Source organism: Electrophorus electricus, chromosome 3, assembly GCF_013358815.1.
Source record: "Electrophorus electricus isolate fEleEle1 chromosome 3, fEleEle1.pri, whole genome shotgun sequence".
Lineage (NCBI taxonomy): Eukaryota > Metazoa > Chordata > Actinopteri > Gymnotiformes > Gymnotidae > Electrophorus > Electrophorus electricus.
The window spans coordinates 20,900,714-20,917,691 of record NC_049537.1 but is presented as its reverse complement, the minus strand read 5'-3'; the positions used below and the strand labels follow the sequence as shown (position 1 = coordinate 20,917,691).

The window sequence follows — 16,978 nt, the reverse complement described above, 5'->3', positions numbered from 1 at the left end:
TGACCATAACATTTTTATGCATATTTTCCAACTCCAAGCTGTATAAACTTGAAATGTTTGAATCCAGTAAGCAATCAGGTGATGTGTATTTGTGTAACGATGGTGGGTGTGGCTTAAGGAGATCAACACCCTCTATCAAGGTGTGCATAATTATTAGGCAGCTTCTTTACCTCAGGCAAAATGGGCCAAAAAAGAGATTTAACTGACTCTGCACAGTCAACTTTTTTCATAGGGACGCACCACTCTTAAAGTTGCTAAGAGATTGGAGCATGATCACAGAACCATGAAAAGCTTTGTTGCAAATGGTCAACAGGGTCACAAGAAACGTGTTGAGGGGGGAAAAAATGATGCAAATGAACTGCCAAAGATTTGAGAAGAATCAAACATGAAGCGTCCAGGAGCCCATTATCTTCCAGTGCTGTCATATTCCAGAAATGCAACCTACCTGGAGTGCCCAGAAGTACAAGGTGTTCAGTACTCAGACATGGCCAAGGTAAGGAAGGCTGAAACACCACCACTGAACAAGACACACAAAGTAAAGTGTCAAGACTGGGCCAAGAAATAGCTGAAGGTAGTTTTTTATTTTTTTATTTTTTTATTTATTTTTTTTTTTCCCGAAAGGTTTTATGGACTTTATGGATGAGAGCGACTCTTGACGGACCAGATGGATGGGCCCGTGAGTGCCTCAGTAACGGTCTTGGAGCTCCACTTCTACTCAGACGGCAGTGAGATGGAGGTGGGGTACTGCTGTGGACTGGTATTATTAAAGATGAGCTAGTTGGACCTTTTCGGGCTTGAAGATGGACTCAAAATCAACTCCCAAACCTGCTGCAACTTTTTAGAAAACACTTTCTTCAAGCAGTGGTACGGGAAGAAGTCTGCATCTTTCAAGAAGACCATGTTTTGCTCCATAGCATGCATCGAAGTACTCCACTGCGTGGCTAGCCAGTAGAGGCCTTAAAGATGAAAGAATAATGACATGGCCCCCTTCCATCCCTGACTTAAACTCTATTGAAAATGTATGGACCCTTCTTAAATGGGAGATTCACACTGAAAACATTTTACAGCTCTCTGAACGGTGTCTGGGAGGCTGAGGTTGGTGCTGCACAAAAAGTTGATTGTCAACAGATTAAGAAACTGACAGACTCCATGAATTAGAAGGCTTATGACTGCTATTGAACCGAAGTTATTTTGGTCACTTTTTTTTTTTGGGTGGTGTGTGTGGGGGTTTTGTTTTTTAATATGTTTATTTGTAAATTGAGTGTTATTTTCACTAACAGATGAAAATGAACAAGGGAGAGGGGAATTTCCGTTTTTCAGTTAGTTGCATAATAATTCTGCACACTGATAGTTGTCCAATAACTATACATACACAGCTATTCTCCTAAAACAGCCAAAACCTTTTTTTTTTCCTTTTTAAATAAACCTCAAACTTGAATATTTAACATTTTTGGATTGAGCGGGAGTGCTTTAGTTGTTCAATAATGAAGCGAATCTTCAAAAATGCAACGTGCCTAATACTTGAGTACAGTGTCTAAACAGGACCATTCAAGCGTCGTACGTGGCCGAGTTGATAAGGGCGCTCTGCGCTGCGTGGAGTGATGGCTACTGGCAGGCCGGGCGGCTAGCCAGCAGGGCTGAGGGAGCCAAAAGGGAGGGGCGGATTTATTACTGTCAGGGAGGGTGTTAAGGAAGGCAGGATGTTGACATTACAAATGCGTTTAGTCCTGTGTGTCGCACCACCGGAATATTGACCGTAGGCATGAAATGCCACGTTAGCAGTTGCATGCTAATCTAAGCGTTTCCCGGAAGACCCGCCGAACTCGGCTCCTTCGTTCCGTTTGCGGTTTTGGGCTCGGGAGGAAACTTCAGTCTCCCGTTAAATACTGAACACTCTCTCCAAGCAGTGAGACGGTAATGGAGACTAAAAACGAACTGGAAGTCGACTCGGGCCTTTCGTCCTGTTAGTTTACAGCGGCATAAATTCGTTTCAATTATCAAACCCATTTAGTCTTAACTGGGCAGAAGGATGCGTGCTGTTTATTGAGCAAGATTAGACTAATGGCCACTGTCCGTCCATTCCTGCCTATATCACGATGAGCTACACCTACCAAAGCAAAATTGAAACAGGTTTTCCCCCGTTCTTTTAGTCGTTTTGTGTATGTGTCTGTGTCTGTCTGTCTCCGTAGAAAACATCCACACCCTATATTTCTTTCTCGGCTGTTTAAACCAGAGCCTTGGCTTTGCAGCTGTCACCTGCGTGAGTTACAGCTCCGCTCCTCCTCAGCCGTGACGCCCAGCACCCCACCGCGCAGCAGAGGTCTCCGGTGTCTCACCGCCCTCCGAGCTCACCCTCCGGTTTACCCCTGTGTCCACAGGCAGCCTGAAAGGAGCGACCATCGTGGACGCGCTGGACACGCTCTACATCATGGAGATGTATGATGACTTTGAAGCCGCCACTGAGTGGGTGGAGAAGAATCTTGACTTTAATATGGTAAGAGGCCTAATTATATGCGTATTAATGTACGTATGTGTGTGTTATATAGCATGGAAGCTGGGTGTTAAGTGTGGGTGGCATACACAGGTTTTAGACCAGTAAAAATACTGGCTGGGTGGGGCATGTAGTACTAAGAGTGTTGCACACCGATCCCATTTTGAGCCTCCGGAATTGGTATTTCTTCTTGACTATTTTCTGCGTGTGAAAGAGGCTGATTAGTAGGCTTTCAGTAAGCATCTGTAAGCTCTGTCCCAATGTATTAGCAGAATCTGAAATGAGGCAGGCTGCCATTCGCAGCTCAACCTTCAAGTTTGTTTTGGTGCCCCAGAAGCAAAGTAGGCGTGTCGCATGTCTGCCCCGCCATGCCGCGGTTCTTCCCAGGAGCAGCAGAATGCTCTTCCCCACGTGGCAGGCTGACCTTGCTATCTTCCAAGGACCTTGTCGGAATAACGCCAGGCTGATGACGTGCCGGGGGAGCCCCATGCCATTGTTTTCCCCCTGGTGATGTCACAGTGGGGACGACCTCATGGCAGCCAGTGTGGGCGGGGGCGCACTGTCCCGCCACTTTCCAATCAGCTAGCGCTCCTCTGAGTCATCGGCCTGAGGCTAATGCGCAAGGAGGAGATGGCCAGCGCCTGAGCCAACAATACCGCCCTTCAACTCGCTCGTTCTCTCTCTCTCGTACGCTCTCTCCCTCTTACAAATGTTAAAAGCACTGCCATTAAGAGTTGCTACTTCACACCAGTGATATATTTTTTTTTTCTCCTGTTTCCCCCCCCCCCCCCTTTAAATACACCCATTTTAATCCTAGGATTCAGTGACCCTTTTAGTGCCAGCATTATACCAGCACGAAAGGATAAAGGAGGCCTGCTGGATCTCTTTCCCCGGCCTGTCGGCGTGGCTCGGCTGGCCGAGGGGAAGCAGGCGCTTGCCTCCTCGTGAGATTGGTGTTTTATTTCTCACACCTTCCCTTCATAAGAAACATGACACGCAACACAGTAGGAAGGCGTCCCGTTGACTCGCAAACCCCCTCCCCCCAGCTTTCGCGTCCTGCACTCGTTTCGGCTGAATGTCACGATGATTTTCAGGGGGCTGAGAGGCTCCAGTTCTCAACTCTGAGCAAATACAGGAACGGTTCTCCACTGTATGTGCTTTTAATGAAGAGCGTTAACAAACTTTCTTTTAATTGAAAGGCTTTTGGTTCTGCCCTGGAGTGCTTCCAACAATAAAAGGCGCCTGTGAAAACCCTGGCGAATCCATCATTAATATTCAAGATGTCTGTAGAATAATAACCAGCCCGGGTTCTGATGTCTGAAAGCACTTTCTTTCCCCGAACGATCGTAACACTCGCCAGTGGAAATTTGCTGGTCTGTCTGACCTGCGCCACAGCCTCCGAGCTGCTCCGGAGTGGCATTAATGAACGGACCGTGACGGGACTGCAGAAACCAAGATTGCATGCCCGCACCAGGCAAGGCAAAGAAAGGTGGCACAGTGCACGCCTGCGCCAGACTGGATGACTGAATATATACCAGCACTAAACACTCTCCCTTTCTGAAGTGCTTTTGCTTCTGGCATCGGTACTGATTTCTTATCTGTGTATTTCTGCTTGCTGACCGAGGAACGGTTCATCAAGGGACAGGCTGACCTTATTAGCTGAGTGTAAGGATCCTGTTATATTGATGTATCTGGCCTTTGTTGCGTCCTTGGTTGCGCACTAGTAATTTGTGTGATAAGGTGCAACAGCTGGAGTATAAGCAGCCCTTTTCTCCAATGTCCTACTTTTTCTTACCCTCGGCCTTTTAGACATCAAAACACAGTTTTATCCACATGAAACTGAACTTGCTGGTAGGCGTCCTGGGCCTGTGAAGACACAGAAAGGGCCCTGGGATTACCACAGCTGAACTTTCTTTTACTTGGATGACCAGAGAGGTGTGTGTGTGTGTGTGAGGGGTGGGGTGGGGGCATAGTGGAGCAAAGTCTATTTATTTCACCTGGTGGGCAGCCCGAGAGTAATGTCACCGAGGGCCGAAAGGCCAGCGCTGGAACAAAGGCTGGAGCTGAATGCATTACTGAAAGCCAGAGTCACTGTCACAGTGGAGGCAGCAGGAGTGTAATGAGAGAGAACCTTTCAGAGTTACAGCACACAGACATTTTTCCTCGCCAGCAGGCCAAAGAACCTGCTCATAAAAGGATATAAATAGTAAATTCTATCCCTTTTCATGAGCAAGACTAGCTGGAGGCAAACCCAGGTTCGAAAGCGGAGACCATCGAGGCTTCTCTCTGCTCTCCAGCTAAAGGAACCATAAGAAACTTGTATGTGTGCTTATGTTCTTCAGAGGTGTGTGTGTGTACTCAGGAGGAGCTATGATTAGAATCCGTGTTATTCAACCTGCCCTGGCCCAGCAGTATATAAATGATTGCTGCTCTGGCCTTGGCCACACCCCCCACCCCCAACCTCTCCTCCCGCCGCTGTGCCCTGACCAGCATGTCACGGGCACGCAGGTAAATGCTGTTGGCATCCCAAACTTTTGTTATGAGATCCATCCAAACCAGACGGACCCGCAGCCTTGGAGTTCCTCCTTTCAATATTTGCACAGGAGATGGCGGTTTAATATTTAGCAGGCAGTGCTGGCCTGCTCCCACCCCCAGACCTTTGAGCCGGCGGTGGTTTTCAGCCGCCAGCGTGGACTCTTCTCCTGCGTGGTGTGGAGCTGGTTGTACTCAACAGCGCCATCTGTGCCCAGTTAAAGATTTGTCAGTGTCATCCCTCCGGTAATTTTACACAGAAGTCACGGTTCATCACAACGATGTTGAAGCTCCAAAAAAAACCAAAAGCATAAGGCTAGGTTTCCTTTTATTTTGAACAGAGTGGTGCAAGTTGGTTTGTTCCACCTAGTGTAATTTGGTACAGCCTGTACTGTAAAAGCACTAGTGTGTGCAGTGAACATGCGCTCTCACATGGGCTGATTTAAAATAAAATTTTAAAAAGTCACTAGGTCACAATCAGACGCAGACTGGAGAGTATCTCATGTTAAAGTACAAAATAAATAATGATTAGAACAATGTAATTTTATTCAACATTAAAGCTTAATCCCAACCCAATGAACTGTTGGTCACTTCCAGTTCCAGTGATTGTTTTTGATCCTGTCAACTTTTACATCATGATGCAGTTTAATAAAGGCAGCAGGAATCCTCGGGCCAGCCTCCTGACACTACCTTGGCCTGCCTTTGTGGCGCATGGTTGCAGCTGTAAGCCACTCTGGAATGAGGCACATATAACTGTAAATGATTGGCACATCTAGGTGATGCCATTGAATATACATGCATGTGTATCCGCACACACACACACACACCCCCAAACACCGACACACCACTCAGGTCACCGCGAGCCCCAAATTCTCCCACACAGTCGATTTGAAAGAAGCATGCGGCTCTTCCAGCTGCCGCGTGTCACTTTCACTCACCGTAGTGTTCCTGATTGTCAGACACCAATGAGCCTGAGCTGAGCTTAGTATTTTTTGTTGCTAGCTTGCCAATACCCTACAGCTTAAGGTTTTTGGTGCAGCGTGCTCTCATGAACTTGCCTTCCACTCATCGATTCTTTGTGCACATGCCAGCCCTTTTCTGTGGAGCAGCGAAGGCTTATTTTCACCAGCTCCAGCCCACTTCCTCTTCCTGTCCAAACACTGAGCCGTGCCCCCTTGGGAGAAACGCAGCACAGGGGAACCTTCAAGAAGCACGGATTCACGTTTTGGTGAAAGATGGCTCCTCCCCGTAGCCGTCCCAGAGCCCCGCTGCCCTGCGATGCCTCCTCCGCACACCCCTTCCAGCACAGGGTGGGTTGATGCCGGGCTGCTGAGCTGGAACAGGGAGTGCAGGCATGTGGCTCTCGGACTGCGGTGGAAAACCCCAGTTGCCAAGCATTTAAAGATGGTTCAGAAAATGTTTCATATTTAACATTAGTTCATAACATTTCACTGCGTCTTGTTCAAATGTACTGTGTCTAGTTCATACTATGATTTTGTTTATTTTTTTAAATTCGTATAGAAGGTTAAAAAAAACAAAAAAAAACAAAAAAAAAACCATTCCTCAGGTTTCTTTACTCGGGTGTTTATTTGGGCTGCGCTCCAGGGAATGGCATCCAGCCGTAATTGGCTTGTGGCTCCGTGCGGTCCCTGTGGGAGTGCCCTTTTCTCCAGCTTACCGCAGGTCCTCCTGCACAACCACCAGGTTGGACGGGGCTTACGCTCTATCCCAGCAGAGCTCCATCCGCTCCGCCCGCTTGGCTCTTTGTGCGCTTGAAAAGCTTAATGCTGAACCGTGCCCCTACACACACACACACACACACACACACACACACACACATCCTGTGCCAGCAGCAGTTAGCAGTGCCACAGTAGCAGCATTTCCGTGGAAGCCCAGATAATCACGTCTCCTTTTGCCCCCTCCCTCCTGTTTTCATCCTCTGCAGAACGCCGAAATCTCAGTCTTTGAAGTGAACATCCGCTTCGTCGGAGGACTGCTGTCCGCCTATTATCTCTCCGGCAAAGAGGTATGTGAATGCATGGCTAGGCGCCCATATTTTTGCCAAACATATTTGCCAGATCTGAATGTGTTTTAAAATAATATGGCAAATAATATCTGTTTGATGTGTAGTGTGGGTTAGAAAGCACTGTAGCTCTGGAAGACTGGAACAAGCTTTGCTGCTCCTTGTTTTCCCATCCCCTCCCCCTTTGCCCTTCAGACATCAGTCATGGGCACACACCGTTTTTCTCAGCCCTGTGTGGCACTGTCTGTTAATCAGCGGGTGACATTTAGATTTGGCAGGGCACAGCGCTCTCTTGGACAGGGCCCGGGGTCCCTCTACAGCCGCCGGCACGGCTGTCTGCCTGGACGCCGAGCCAAGCTAAACAAGCGGCTGCGCTCGCTCTCTCTCTCTCTCACACACACACACACACACACACACACACACACACACACACATGCGCGCACAAGCACACTCCCCACACGCCGCCCCCATAGCTGTTGCCGTTCCAAGGAGCTGGACGTACACAGAGGGGTCTCTGTGCCTGCTCCGCTGAATGAAAAGCCAAAAGATGGTCGAGGCCTGTCACTCGGGCAAATACTTATTGCTGTCTCTCCAGTGGCCAATAACGGCCTTCTCTCTTGTCGGCGCGTGCGCTTTGCGCCACTCGGCCTTTAATTCAATGTGACTTTCTGAAGCAAGGTGTGCCTGCGTCTCTGATCAAACTCTGACCAGCTCCCGGTAGGGAGCAGTGCGGGCTGTATAGGATTCCGCTTGTTTTTACAGCAAACTGCCTTCCCGTAGTAGTGACGCAGAGGCCTTCAGCACCGGTCCACACTCATCAATCAGAGCGGCTCAGCAGAGGCCAGTCTTGCTGGTCTCGTTACAGACAGAGAGGCCCAGCTCCTCTTCCTCTGAGTGTTATGGTTATACGACATCCTCTAAAAATGACCTTCTGCTAGAGTGCTGGTGTGCCCCGTGTCTCATCCTTGTACAGAGGAACCTGCAACACTGGAACCTGGAAAAACCTAATTTTAAAGTTCCTATTACCAATGAAACCTCTAAAAACTCATCTTTGTTCCATATTTTACATATTTCCAAACACATCCCCTAATTCCCTAAAAGTGGTGTAGATTTAACTTTACACCTTCTCTACACCATCTAAGTCTAATTTCACACTTTTTTGAGTCATCGTGTAACTTGGCAGGCAAAGGCTGTCTTAATATTTTATCTAGCACTCTACGTAATTGGTGTACACAGTCAATGGATCAAACAAAAGAAAAATAAACATACCAGTTGATCAGAATGGCTCATGCTCACTGTGTCTACAAGATAAATGGCCAGAGCAGTGTCAGCCTTCAGCACAAGTTTTGTGCAAAACCAAGCCTGTCTTTTTGAGTAAAATTTTCAAAACTGTCCTCTCTGAATTGGCTGCTGCACTGTATTCTCTGGAAGTTTGGCAGGAACACTGATTTTCCCCGCCCCCCCAAAAAAAAATAAACTGCACCCATTTCCCTGATTTTCATATCGTTTGGAAATGCATGAAGGCTCACATTTTTCTGTTCATGTAACTTTACAACTGATGGCACATCTCTGCCATCATTTTAAAACCCACGATAGCTTACTAAAGTTTGCAGTAGTCAGTACCACACCTGACTTCTCCTCCAATCCCCTTCCTTTGTGTAGTGTGATGCTAACGGTAGAGAAAGCCCCGCCCCAAAAGCTGACAGGATTGTGATGTGATACCCTGGCTGTGTAAATCCATTTGAGGCAGTCATTGTTACGCCGCACTTCCAAAGCCGAAATGCTCAGCCGTGGCGTCAGCTGCTTGTTTAGCACGCAACGTGTCTTCTGGCAATTAGAAAACATCACATAGACATGTCAAGGTTAAAGAAAAACTGATTTTCCTTGGCGGGTCTTTACAGGAGGTGCTGAGGCACTGCGGCACGCAGGCCGAGACCCAGGAAGCTGTGCTCCACTTGCTGCGTTGAGCGAGCCCCCCCTTTATAGACCACTTCCTGAATAGTGTGGCACACTATGTGGAACTGTAGAAGCGCTTTCTGTTGACTCATGTACATTTAGCAGCATTTAGCTGACAGTTTTATCCACAGCAACTTACAATTCTGACTACATGAGACTTGAGCAATTGAGGGTTAAGGGTCCTGCTCAGGAGCCCCTAAGTGGCAACCTGGCTGTGCCGGGGCTTGAACCGGCAACCTTCTGATGATTTCTAGTCAAGTACCACTGAGCTACCGCTGCTCCTGTTCGATACCACGGACTCAGTGTTTGATTTCTCCCTGCACCATCCTGTTCTGCACCCCTGCCTGGAGGGGAGTTCCAGGTTCTTTACTGTAATGCTGGTTACACTGCCAGAAGATGGACGTCCTTGTCATGGCCCCTGAAGGCATTTGTAGGTTTTTTTTTTGTTTGTTTGTTTGTTTTTTTGTTTTTTTTTCCTCTCTCTCCAGCAAGCCACTCACGCCCCTTGTTCAGGATGGAGTCTTGTCTGGGATTTAGGGACAGTGCTACAGGAAAAGGCCTTGGGGTGACTGATTTTTTTAGTTAGCAAGGATGGCTGACCACACACCTCCAACGGCCAGCGCGAGCAGCGCAGCACCTGGGCGCCCTGTGCCACCAGTGCTTGCACGCGACCTCACCACCTACATCACTTCCTGCCAGAGTCGATCTTTGTAACGGGAGTTTAAGCACACACGGTGAGTCGAAGCGGCTTCGGAGACCTGAGGAGTGGGCCGACGAGAGGGTGCTTTCAAGGCTGGAGCGTGCACACGCGCGAGTGTCTTCAAAGCTCTGCAGAGTCGGTGTGCAAATGTGAGCGAAGATGACTCGGGAAGCCGTCAGACAGGGCGAGGGGAGTGCGAAGGAGGACAGCGAGGTCGTTTTGCACCCTTCCCACATTCTGCACCGACTCTCCAGACGGGCTTGAAGGAGTGGTTTGGACAGACATGAAAAGTGGCAGGCAGGGCAACATTTTAAAATGCGACTCCCCTGGCTGTCGGCCTCCTCGCTTGGCTGCCACTCGGAGCAGCCGCAATCCTTTTGATGAAATTTTCATTAGCCAGACTAAACAGACACGGCCTACATGCACTCGCGCGCACTCTCAGACATGTGTCTGCACGTCCGTGCGAGCGCGCGTCCGCGCATTGGAGATGTAGCACGCAGTCAAAGCGATCACAGCGAAGGTACGGTCATGAGGGCCCTTTACGAGCGTAATTTATTGTCCAATCAATTATAAACCACTTCACCACAACGTGGGTTACACACTTGTATTTAGAACCGTTTGCTACCTTGTTAAGTGCAGGTTCCCCCTTGTGTGTTGGTCATGCGTGTAGTAGATTACACTCTGGCAAGTATGGATAAACAAACCACGACGGTGTGTGTCTGTGTGTGGTGGGATGAGGGAAAAGGTCTGTCTGCTGTAGGCAGCACAGGGAGGTCTTGGAACATACACTTTGGGGAGAGAAAACAAGCCGTTTAGCCATACAGGCACTAATCGGCATCCAGACCCAGTGTCCGGTTGCAAACACTGGTCAGAACTGTTGCTGAGGCAACATTTTAAAGCTTTAGGTTACATCTCTACTCAGCTAACAACGTCAGCTGCACAGCAGGTTTGCTCTGTTACCTAAAACGCAGGGTACTTCGTCACTGAACACGACGTTCGGTTTGGTTTGGTACCGTTTCGGCCTCGTTCCCTACGTCTCGCTGCACTCGGCCCGCGCGAGCGGCGGACGTCCCGTCCCGCTGGTCTGGTTATCCAGCACTGTGGAGTTCAGCCTGGCACAGGGCTGCCTGTCAGGACCCAGTACTTAACTCCCTGATGGATTATGTATCGATCTCTGCAGCGCCAGTTTCGTTTTACAGCAGCGCGGGCGCTGGGCCCAGCCGCCCCGCCCCGCAGAGCTTTGTGTCCTTGAGGTTCGGAGCGGCACGGGGCACTGCCCCCTCCCCCGATCTCTGGGGGCTTACGTGGTCCCGCTCGCACCTCGGCGAGTGCGCACTAGCCCTCCGGTGCTAGGCGTGCGTCACCTGCTCCACGTCGCCACTCTCGGGCTTTGGCTCGAGCAGTTGATTGGTTACCGCCATCAAACCCAGGAGATGGAATTCCTTTTAACAACGAAGTCCTACAGCCGAAACTATCGACCTGCTTCACTTTTTAGTGCAGTTTTATTTTATTCTACCTTTAGTAGAGCAGTATTCTTCATGGTCATGACCTAGGGGTGCTGCGGTTTGAAATCTTTATGGCACAGTAACCTAGTGTAATAATATCCTGGTTTCATGGTGTCCCCATATTAATTGACAATTTTTTAAAACTCACCAATGGAAAATTCATTTTCAATTTATAACGAAACTGTACTGTTGTCTCTCCACCCCCCCCCCCCCCCCCCCCTCCCTTATACGTGTCAAATAATTGGATTAAAATGCTTTTGGGGGAAAAACCCAAAACTCTAAACTTTTTAGAGGAGGATATAATGTTTTGCTACAGCTGCTGGTCTCTGCCATTTTGCTACTAATAAAACATGATCACACAGTCAGACTGAAAATAATTAGTCGGCAATAACCATATTTGAAGCATATGGTAATGCATCAGCCTGCATGTCGAAGTCTGAAATCACATCAGAACGTTTTATATCATGTGCTCATTAATTCGTCTCACAGTTGGTTTTTGTTCAGTTGTGCCAGGTCATGACATGAACAGGTCCAAGAATCGTCATGGAGATAAATGCCCAAAAGACCCCTCTGCCTCCTTTCTCCAGCCTTCCCAGTCTCCACAGTTTCACAGCCGGTGCAACTATTTTCTCAGCAGAGCTCTTCTCCACGTCAGACATGTTTGCCTTCATCCGAGGCTGGCCGTCGTCGGCAGGTGCGCGGCTGGGAAACGGGTACAAATGGGCTCGGTCAGCCTGGAAGAGATGGACTCTTGACAGGAATCTGTACAGGAATTTGTTTGCATACTGACACTCTTGTCATAGTGAAGAGCGGAGTTTAATTACAGAGGGACAGTTCTTAGCCATCAGCACTGTACAAGGGTGAAGAATTTATAAACAACTCCTCATACCCGTTATGTTTCAAGTCCGACCTACTTTCTGGCCTTCCTTCGTGTTGGATGGGGGGGGGGGGTGTTCCACCCTAATCCCGCCCCACCTCTGCAGCCAGTCCCAGGTCCCGTTCTTCTCAGACACTATTAGTGAGTGAATCGGAGCTCATTAGCAGCCTGTGGGCTGAGGGCCTCCTGCTCGTGTGATTAAAAACGGAGCCCATTTCACTTGTTTACAGTGACGCATGGTGGAAATTAATCATGCTCGCCCCAGGTCCACAGTCATTTGTTTCTGTCATAAGGCATATTTATTGTAAACAAGGAAAGTGCTCTCTCGCGCACACGCGCATCCCCAATTAAGCACCGTGCTGCATCAACCGCGCGTATCCTTAATGACTGCGCCCACCGCTGAGCAACGGGCCTCCGCACGTCTGCCACTCTTCTCTCGACAAAGGGGCTTGCGTGAGGGGTTAAATGTGGCGCTCCAGATTAGGCTGACGTGTCCTGCCAACATGTGTCGGAATGGGATCATTGCCGGCGAGCCGGGGCCCGGACTCCAGTCGCACCAGAATAACCAGTTGAAGTATTTTTCATGATGTACAGCTCGAGTCAGAAGAATATGGTCTTTGGGGATTGTTTGTTTTTGTTCTCTTTATTTGTGATGGGTAGCAGACTGCTTGCATGCTGGATGTTTATGGTAACAGGTACAGGTGCAACGTGACAAGTCACTAGCTTTTTTCTTTGTTTTTCTGCCTCAGTTTGGGACCTCCTGAGAGATCCTCTCTGTGTGACCCTCCAGTGGAGGAAGCTCTATGGCGTTTATTTAGCCGGAATTTGCATAAACTGCCGTGTATTCAGAATTCATTTGTGCTTTCACCCTGATGAAGTTCTAATGTTTCCAGCAGGACGTAATCGGAGCATAATCTACCTGCAAGGCTTTCTGTGGTCTCTCAAGCTCTATGGATCTCGACTGACTGACAGGTTGCATTAAAGGGGGTGGGGAGAAAGCTCGAGGCCTGCCATCCGCACCACAGTCAGTCATTCAGCGCTCAGTATTTCACTGACTGTGCGCTGTTTGCAGCGGCGGGGGAACAAAAGCAATAGCACAGGAATAGCTCTCTTGTATATGGACTGCACGGCGTGATGCAGCGGCCCGGTTGTTTTGATGTCAGGCCGTGTAGCCAGGCCCCTGCTGTCGGGGTTGGAACCTGCCCCAGCTACTGCCTGTTCAGAAACGCCGAGGTCTTTGCCCTGCCGGCCATCAGCCGACGCGTCCGGCAGAAAAGCCATGTTGGGCTGCCAGCGAGCGGAGCGTCACAGCATTACCACAAAGGGTCCCGCCCCCTCCTTCCTTTCCCAAAGCCCAGGAGCCAGTAAGCTGACGCCATGTCTTTTTGGACACGATGGCTCTCCCAATTTGTTTCTGTAATAATAATTATCTGCGCGGGTTGCGGCGGTGCGTGCTACTGAATGTCCTTAGTTGTGTTTAAGCAGAAGCTCATTCCGTAGCGTGCACACGATTGCCCAGCCAGTCCCACAGGTTCTTCCCGTCTTTCTGCTCTTGGAGCGAGCAGCTTTGGGGTGCGCTCCACCTCCGCTCCTAAATGCCTGGCTGGCTCTCTTGATTGCTCTCAAGTGGCAGGAATTAAGAAAAGATCAACTCCCTTTTCCCAGCTTCTGTTTTCTTTGCCTTTCAGTGTTCTTTTTAGTTAGGGTTTGTTTGGGTGTTTTTTTATTTTTATTTTTGGCCACTGATTTTGAGCAGGCTCCCCCTTGGCCATCATGCCATCGGAGCACACAGCGCTAAGCATAGCCTTCGGTTCCAAGGCTGCGGAGTCCTCGAGCTCCGGGCCAGCTCTGTCCGGGTCGGGCGCCGCCAGCGGGGAGGAGCAGGTGCTTTTGCCACGTTAATTACTTCACATTACCCAGTAATTACAGGAAAGAATTATTCACCGCTACGAGAGGATGCAAAATGGCCCTGCTCCCCAAATACCTGCGAGGAGCATCGTGAATCATTCTCATCGCTTTATTGAAAAGGAATGATCCATTACGGTGAGAAATGAAGCCGTTTTCTGAGAGGACTTATTAAAACCGTAGCTCGGGACGCCAGTCATCACTCAGGGCACGTTTAATAAATCACAACAATCTTTTATGTACCTTTTTCGCAAAGGGCTACGTCCATCAGCACAGCTGACCCACAAGGCTTCTTTCCTGTCATCTAACAGTCGTGTGGGAATCCTGACGAAGCCAAAGCCACCAGCAACAGGGAGGCCAACAGAGCATAACTGTCTCTGCTCTCTGGTTAGGATGGATGGCTATATTTCCCTCTCCCTTTCTCATTCGGGACGACGCACGCCGGTCTCGCGTGCCGACTCGCACGGCCAGAGGCCGCTCCTCCAAGCTTTTCCGGCTGTCCCGTGACATCGCCCGAGTGACGTCTGGAAAAGCGTGCATCGGCCCGCTTTCCCAGCCCGAAAGCTCAAACGTCACCGCACGTATCCACGACACACGCATGCTGACTGTGGTGGGAACACATTCATTTATTTAGGCACACCATATATTTATCCGAAGACTGTCGCGCGCTTCACAGCTCTCTTAATCATAGCTGTGACTTGGCATACTGCATTCAGCGCCCTCCCGTCTAATAGCCAGGATCTGGGCAAGGGGAGGTCAATCTCAGCTCAACTCACTAACTAGAGGTGGTGGGTGGGCCAGGGGACCGGATGGGGTCTTATTCATTAGGTCTTGCACTTGGGCGCATTGTGACTCGCCGCTGTCTGAGCTAGAGAGGCAGGTTGAGCGCACGGCCGCCAGCTCCCGTCAGCAACCTCGCGTCTGATCCAGCACGATGGCGTTGATCACTGCATGTCTGGTTTCTGCTCATGTCTCTGACACCTCTGCGTTCCAACTTTTGCTTTGTGAAGCCATCTAGATAAAACTGCAGAGAACAACTGTCGTGGAAAAGCAACTGATTTCATCGCGAAATCCGTGGTTTTTAAGCGTTCTAATGGAATTCCTGTGCTAAACTTGGGCCCAGTCTTGTCAATTTTGTTCAGGGTTTTTCTCTTATCGCTTTGGTGCTTCTGAAGGTTCTCCCGTCACATTTGCCAGCCTGACGGTCTGTCAGCTCGTTTTTGCCGAGAGCAGGCCAAGAAACCCTGTTCACGTTCCACCGTAACTTTTTGGTGTCGAGCGATGACGCTCGCCCAAATACTTAATGGATGAGGCCGATCTTGGGTGGCAGTCGCCGAGTCTTATTAACAAGGCGCATGGAGATCTTAAATAGGCCAGCAGGCGCGGTGAAGCTTCCTCTCCCCGACTTGCTCACGTCGTGGTATTTCCCCTGACGTGCCACCCCGTACGCCGCCTACTCCCCGCGTAATTGGATTAGCGAATGCAGGCCGCGGAAAAAGCCGCGGGCGTAATCCCCGGTGCCAATAGACCGTGGTGTTTCGAGCCTGCATCTGGGTTAAGAGCAATTAGCAGCCTGTCATGTCCCGACCCGGAGCCCAGAAGAGGCTGTACGCATCCCGTCCCCGAGCCCCCGCGTCGCAGGATTCCGCTCATCTCTTCGAACCGTAAGCAACTGCTTGTGCGTCCCCTTTGGGAAGCCAGACTCCACGAGCGGCCCTCGGCTTCCAGCACGCGGGCCGTTCTATCTGGGAGCTTGGCTGCCGGGACCAGGCTTCAGCTGTGGATTAGTGTGGCTCGTTGGGTTAAACGGATCCTCTAAAGTCGGCCGCGCCAAGCTACCGCTTGATATTGGTGAAACCAGCCGTGCTCAAAAACGCTTTCTGACCGCATCCCAGTCTCGTTCAGCTGAGGCCTAAAACACAAGGCATTTCTGATATATCCTTTCTATCTCCTCTAAGTGAATTAAGGTGGCAGCATTGAGAGATTTAATGAAGTGCTGCATAAGCAGTGAATGTGTGTGTGTGTGTGTGTGTGTGTGTGTGTGTGGGGGGGGTTGTTTTTTGTTTTATTCTGGGGAGTGTCACGCCTCCGTCTCCGTCACTGCACATATTCTTCTGTCGTCAGGGTGTTTTCTAACACTCGTTACAGTCCTGCCATGACACGTGCGTCTTAACATAATGCTTCATTGTCTATTGTTGTGGCTAGACGCACAGTGATGAAGGGATCTGTAATGTACATTAAGACTCCAGTCCCACACACGGGAAGCCCAGGGGAACAATTGCGGCTTCCCCCAGCATTGTCGAGCGTTATTGGAGAGATGTTATCGCGTGACCTTGCTGCATTTCGAACCGCTACAGCCAGGTGTTCCCTGTGTTGATTTAACGATCTTCTGGATAGTGCTTATCGGACGCGACCGCAATTGTTGATGGCAACAGCTGCAAAGGCTTTTCGGGTAATGGCTGAACATGTGTTCCTGGAGCACTTAAAACCCCTGCCACAAAACATGCGCATGCGCATACAGTCCCCGACACACGCAGCTGTGCAGAGCAACCTTCTAAAGGACCGCGAGAGAGACGGCCTGTTCAGACGACGGCCTGCGCTGCCTGCGGGCATGCGGTTAATATTTATGAAGAGCTCTAAACTATTTACCCACTCTTTTGAGGAGAACCCTGCCTTGCCTGCCGATTACATCAGCCGTCGCACGGAGCAGCCTGCGATCCAATCCCCGCGTGTGCTTGGGGCCCGTTCTGCAACCGGCAGGGGTTAATCAAAGCAGCGAGGCCCGTTCGGGGCGCAACACCACCAACGAGGAGGGTTGTTCAACCCCAGAAGGGTCGTTCCAGATCTCGCGTCAGCATTCACGGCCCGTTCGTGGGTCGCTCGCCTGCCTGTCGGTCGGCCCCGGAACTGCTGAACACGCATCGCGTGACGGCTCTTGGGGAGTCTCGTGAAATGCTGTGACTCGAAGCTGGCCTGCGGACAACGAGGT

General features: G+C 49.9%; 1 protein-coding gene across 2 annotated transcripts in view; it reads left to right on the top strand.

Moving 5' to 3' along the window:
• The window catches only part of man1a1 (mannosidase, alpha, class 1A, member 1), a 73,273-nt gene that overhangs the window by 24,711 nt on the left and 31,584 nt on the right, over window positions 1–16,978 (top strand). For both annotated transcript variants that reach the window (XM_027001641.2, XM_027001642.2), the window contains 2 exons: window positions 2,379–2,494; window positions 6,969–7,049. In XM_027001641.2, the coding sequence (XP_026857442.2) occupies window positions 2,379–2,494; window positions 6,969–7,049 (197 nt within the window). The remainder of the gene's footprint in view (window positions 1–2,378; window positions 2,495–6,968; window positions 7,050–16,978) is intronic.